General features: G+C 40.0%; 1 protein-coding gene across 3 annotated transcripts in view; it reads left to right on the top strand.

The window, feature by feature from the left end:
• The first annotated feature begins 2,087 nt into the window (after nt 1–2,087).
• Nucleotides 2,088–6,515, top strand: part of LOC102008165 (filaggrin-2) — an 11,104-nt gene continuing 6,676 nt past the window's right edge. Inside the window, exons 1-3 of one of the 3 annotated variants that reach the window (XM_013509951.1) lie at nt 2,088–2,126; nt 3,163–3,321; nt 4,475–6,510. In XM_013509951.1, coding sequence (XP_013365405.1) covers nt 3,184–3,321; nt 4,475–6,510 — 2,174 coding nt within the window. In that variant the 5' untranslated portion in view covers nt 2,088–2,126; nt 3,163–3,183. The remainder of the gene's footprint in view (nt 2,127–3,162; nt 3,322–4,474; nt 6,511–6,515) is intronic. The other 2 variants (XM_005414527.2, XM_013509950.1) reach the window with 2 other exon arrangements.

The following is a 6,515-nucleotide window of genomic DNA, read 5'->3' on the forward strand; positions in this document are numbered from 1 at the left end:
GCAGGCGCTTTGCCGCTGAGCTAAATCCCCAGCCCCAGAAATGTAGAATCTTACCTACAGATACCATAAGAACCACGACTTACTTGCACAACTCTCTGGATATACTAAGATCCACTAATGTATGCATTGTTACAGGTGAACTTCATGGTCTGTGAATTATATAGATCAATAAAAGTATTCTAGTCTTAAATGTCATGACTTACCTTCTGGACAATGCTTTTGAAAGAGAAGTAATATGTCTGTATTGAAGGATATAATATTGGCTAGTAATTCATTTTTATCCAACATGATCAAGCCTCTCATGTATAAAACATTATGCTAGATGGTAGGAAATACATACTGGTAAAAAATGAGCTTGCAATAATTATACAATTTGCTGAGTATTTAGTATATGCTACACATTATCTCCATCAGTGAGGCAGAAGTTATTTTTCCATTGTTTAAGTTGGGAAACTGAGGTTAAGAGATTTATTAGATGGCTGCCCAAGGAATACAGCTAAGACTTGAGGTCAAATCTTTTTTACTACAAAGTCTGTAATTGTATCTACTACGTTAAACAAACAAGAAAAAGAAAAAAAGACTTGGTGCAAAAATACAATAGAGTAAGGCAGGTGTGGTAGTGCATGCCTGTAACCTCAGCAATCAGGAAGATGAGACAGGAGGATTGGCACCAGTTTGAGGCCAGCCGGGGCTATCTACTGAGTTCAGGCCAGCCTGAACTAGGTAGTGAGACCCTGTCTCAACAGAGTAAACGGTGGTATTCTGAAAAGGGGCAAAATATGGAGAGAGTTTCAACATTATAAACTGAAATGCTAGAGTTGTAGTACAAGGATGGCTTTAAAATTAGCAGTGTGGAATCTGGGGCCTGAAAGTTTTCCTGACACAACTCTCATTTTAACAAAAACAAACAATTCCAAAAGGTTCATAAAATTGATAATGACCATAAGATCTAAGCAAAACATAACTTTTTGTGTAGTTGTTCTGGTCTAGGAACCCCTAGCTATGAGAACAATGGGTATATTTCAGGGGAAAAACCATTAACAATTTATGAACAAATACTTATTCTAAGTATTTACCAAGCTCTAAGCACTGTGTAGATTATGAGTTGAATAAGATACAATAAACTGCCGCCAAAGGAGTACCCATATAGGATCTGACTGACCCCAGATATGGCACACTGTACACACTATTAAGTGTCAAACTTACACTTGATATACTTTATGTACATAACTGACACTTTCCCAAGGGTGCAGGCCCAAAGAACCAGATTACTAATAGAAAGTACATTCTAAAATTCACCTTGAAAACTTTTGAAATCATTACTCTTATATATAGTCCATTATACTTTGATAGACTGGAAGAGTCTTCACAGGGCCAGAAGATATTTCTTCTTTTCCTGACTTAAAGCATTTTTAGATAACTTTTTCACATTGTTTGTGTTTGAGTAAGCCCAATACTCCTAAAATGGCACATAATTCTATAATAAAGATACAGAGATAAACTGGTATAATAATAGTTAAGAGCAATGGTACTGTACTAGGCTCCAATCCTGCTTCCTTCACCTTCTAGCTATGACTTTGGAGACTCTTCTGCTTTGTAAATCTATCTCTTCATCCATTAAATTGGATAAAAATATAAATAGAAATGTTGTGAAGACATGAACGAGTATGTGAAACATGGTCAGCACACTATTTCTTGGTATATAGTAAATCCTCAATAAATGGCAGTGATTATTGCAAAAACCCATGAATTAGGTAAGCCTAATAGCTCAGTTCATTTTCAGTTAGATAAGCATTTATCTAATTGAAATGCAGTCTCTGCTTTTCACATGTGTGTGAACAGTGTATCTAAAAAGTGCATTTTAAAAAATGTCCTGCAACATGTCCTCGTATCAGGAGGTGGAGCCAGTACCAGTTTTTCTGCAATCATTTTACAGATGGGAATGTGAAGAAGGAGGAAGATAAACATGTAGAGAGGTGGAGTTAGGTTTGATTGGAAATGAATCAGCCCATCACACAGAAAACAGCACCCACATGTTCTAAGCTATATAATGGTCACTCTCCCAATCCATCATCACCCTGCAAGCTGCATCAGGCTTTATCCTACTTGTTCCTTTGGTGAACCAGGTAAGAGAAAATTAATTCAGCTACCACTATGGATATTTAGTGCTATGCTTGACAGAAACACAGGAGTATCAGTTAAAGCAGAGATCATGCTACAGTTAGTCACTTTTTTGTATCTTTTTTTATTTTTAGTTTTTGTTTGGTTTGTTAGTTTAGCTTATTCTTGGGTCATTCTAGAATAAGTTTGTCTATGAGAAAGAATAGTCCAAGTAGAAGTTGTCTTCTTCTAGTTATTCTGTACTCTTTTCTCTGACTTTTTTCATGTCATATTTTCCCGGCCATGCAGCTCAAATAGGAAGAGGCTAGTATTATTATAGTCTCTTCATTGTTTAGTATTAATTCCTAGACTTTAAGATCTAATTACTCACTATTCAAACTGCTGCCTATATTACTGAGCTTTTCTCCCTGAGACCAGTGAAAACGAACAGTATTTGATTAAGTGCTGAGATTAGGACAGTTCCTGAGCTCTGATAAGGGCTATCTCATGCCTCTGAAGTACTAAGAAACTGTTAGCCCACTTTGCCCATTTTTTATTTTCTAAAGGCCTTTAGGATCTAATTCAGGTTCTGATACCAAAAGGTTCTATACCAAAACAGAATTCAGGTTCTATACCAAAACATAGATGTCATGGAAGAATGCCTGTCACTTTTGACCAAAGGAAAAAAAAAAAAAGCAGCAGTAAAACTACAAAGACAGATTAGGACAATGATGTCTGCACAGTTCTGATAACTTTCGAAGCCCTAGGACAACACCCAAAACAACAAACCACCCAAGACATTATACAAGACTATATTTGTTTAGGACAAGAAATATGGAGATCTGATACCTAGTCCCAGTTGGGCCAATAATATGCCATGACTTAATCTTAGCAAAGTAATTTAAAGTTAGTAAACTTCATTGAGTTGAAAGGTATAAATCCCTAACCCATCTTATTTACTGAGTTTTAAAAGAGAAAAGAGGTTTGAAAATTGTATTAAAGATGACAACTGTTGATAAAAGAAAAGAAAATGATGGTAGAATCTCCTCTCTCTCTCTCTAGGTTTACTTAAATTTGAAAAAGATGACAGACCTCTTAAGAAGTGTTGTCACCGTCATTGATATTTTCTACAAATACACCAAGCAAGATGGAGAATGTGGCACATTGAGCAAGGATGAGCTAAAGGAACTTCTAGAGAAAGAGTTTCGTCCAATTCTGAAGGTAAGGACCATGTGCTAGGACTGAAAGCTACTGGGGTCCTGTAGATGCTCTGTTATAGGACAAGATGAGCTAAATATACACAGCCCCAGTGGTCTTGGAGAAAACTTTATGAGTAGTATTTTTGGGACATAATAAAATCTGTTGAGTCAGCATGTATCTTTAGAAGCATTAATAAGTAATACTTTAATGAAACCTTACAATTTATAGGGTACTCAAATGGCTACATTATAAAATCTATCATAAAAATTAGTAAAAGGTAGGATACATTATAAGACTGATACAATGGCAGTAGCAGCTTTGCAAATATTTATCTATATAATTTCCATAGTACTTTTCTTATGAACCTTTATCTCACAACATGAGTCAAATCATTTGGATTACACTGAAACAGCCAGGCATGGTGGTGCATGCCTGTAATCTCAGCACTTGGGAGGCTGAGGCAGGAGGATCACTGTGAGTTTGAGGCAGCCTGTAAACAGTGAGTCCAGGCCAGCCTTAACTACATAATGAGACCTGTCTCAAAAAAAAATTATACTGAAGCATATATTTTTTAAAAGGTGAATTTTTTTTACTCAATTTCTTATGCACTCCCACCTTATAAACACTCAAACTTTCTCATTTACTCAGGATTCCACTTCTGAAAAAGCAAAAAATAAATCTGCTAAAACATGAATTAATAAATTATCCTATCACACTGGAGGGAGGGTGGAAAGGGATATCATCTACAAGGGGAGAACAAAATAGCTGAGATAATTAAAAACTGAAAATAAAGTATAAGCATTTTTCCAACAAGTTGGGGAGGGTTCAGGTATTAATTGCAAAATAATAGGTACTAACATAGTATGTATTAACATAAATGTTTAAAATTTCTGCAAAATTAAGATATATAAGTTGCTCCACTCCTTCCTATATGCTATACCTGAGCATTTAATCCTTTTGCTTATCCTTGAAATGTCTTCTAAGGACCCCAGGAGTCTTTATTTTCTACTACCACTTCATATTTTCTAGGTCCTATTAACCCAAAGCAATCCTTGATTTGGACTAAAATTACATAATATCAAATAGATACAAATTCATACCCCCACTTGGATGTTTCAGCAGAGAATATGGGCTAGATTAACTAGATCTCCCTTGATGTGTCATTCATATACAGAACCCAGATGATCCAGACACAGTGGATGTCATCATGCATATGCTGGATCGAGATCATGACAGAAGACTAGACTTCACTGAGTTTCTTCTGATGGTATTCAAGCTAGCTATGGCCTGCAACAAGGTCCTCAGCAGAGAATACTGCAAAGCTTCAGGGTCAAAGAAACATAAGCGTGGTCACCGACACCAAGAAGAAAGTGAAACAGAAGAGGAAGAAGAGGAGACACCAAAACAGAAATCAGGTTATAGGCATTCAAGTTGGAGAGAGGGAGATGAGCACGGTTATGGTTCTGGGGGTTCAAGGGGAACTGCAAAACGTAGACGTGGGTCCAACTCCAGGAGGCTGGGAAGGCAAGGTGAATTGTCCAGCTCAGAAGGATCTGAGACAAGTCACTATGGCTCTAGCTATGGTCACTCCTGGAGTAGCAGCAAAGAGAGACATGGTTTGAGCTCTGGAGGGCTAGGAGAAAGAAGAAGCAAGTCACATCATAGCCCCTCTAGGGAATCTGGGGAGGAACATGAATCTAGAGCTGAATCAAAGAGCAAGGGAAAGAAAAGTCACGGTGGTCTTTCACAAAATGAACATGAACCAAATTCTACTCAGACAAGAAAGAGTGGAGGACAAACACCTGCCTCTACCTCTGCAGGTTTAGAAGGCAGCAAGGGACAAAGTCATGCATGTGGATATAGCAATTCTGGTGAATGTAGAAGACCACAAAATGCTTCTAGTTCTTGTCACCCAAGTGGATCTGGAGGTCAAGGAAATCAATCTAGCTATAACCAGTCAGGTTGTCAATCAGGAAACAGTAGAGAATATGGTCAGGGATGTATCTCAGGGGGTCATTCCTCTGTATGTCCTCAATCTGAGCCTAGCTCCTGTAGGCACTCTTCTGGTCAGAGAGGATACAGACATAGACAGTGTGGTCAGCCACAGAACTGTGGAGGACAACAGAGAATACATTCAAGTCAGTCCTCTTGCTATGGACAACAAGGCTGTGGCTCAGGTCAATCTTGCTGCAGACAACATGGGTCTGGATCAAGTCAATCCACTGGTTATGCTCAGTGTGGGTATGGTACTGGTCAGTCCTCTTCCTACGGACAACAAGGCTGTGGCTCAGGTCAATCTTGTTGTAGACAACATGGGTCTGGCTCAAGTCAATCCACTGGTTATGGTCAGTGTGGGTATGGTACTGGTCAGTCCTCTGGTTACGGACAACAAGGCTGTGGCTCAGGTCAATCTTGCTGTGGAAAACATGGGTCTGGATCAACACAGTCCAGTGGTCACTGTGTATCCAGCTCAGGTCAGTCCTCTGGCATTGGACAACATGGAACAGGACACTCCTCAGTCACAAGACAAAACAGATCAAGCGCAAGTCACTATTCAGGCAGGGAACCAACTAGTTCTACTTCAAGTCAGTCAACAAGCTCTGAACAACATGAGTTAGGCACAAGCAAATCACACTCTGGTCCACAAAGGAGTACTTCAGATCACTCTTCAAGGAATGAACAACATGGCTTAGGTTCTGAAGAAAATTTGGGATCACATCAGACTCACACAAGATCCCAACAAGGAGAAGCAGGATTAAGGCCTCAAGGGAGACAGGGAACTCCTCATGAGCAGGCAAGAGACACCACCAGGCACTCCCAGTCACAAAGGGGACAATCCCCTCAGTCTGGCAGGGCACCCTCTAGGAGAAGGGCCCCATTGACCAGTGAGTCCAGCGGCACTGAAGAGCACTCCGAGTCCTCACACACACACTCAGAAGCCGCTCAGGCCCAGCCTGGCTCTCAACATGGTCAGTCGCCATCCAGACCTCAGGGAAGACAGCAAACTCCAAAGCAGCAGTCCAGAGATACCTCGAGATATGGCCAGCAAGCTCATGGACAGTCCCCACAGTCTGCCTCAGGAGCACCTGCCAGAAGGGCACAGTCTCACAGCCAGGCCAGCGATACAGAGGAGCATTCCCAAGCCCCACAGGGACAATCAAGGTCTCCTCAGCGCCACACCGGGTCTCAACATGGAGAGTCAGGATCCAGGCCTC

The sequence above is a fragment of the Chinchilla lanigera genome, unplaced genomic scaffold (genome assembly GCF_000276665.1).
Source record: "Chinchilla lanigera isolate Chin_1 unplaced genomic scaffold, ChiLan1.0 scaffold00188, whole genome shotgun sequence".
Lineage (NCBI taxonomy): Eukaryota > Metazoa > Chordata > Mammalia > Rodentia > Chinchillidae > Chinchilla > Chinchilla lanigera.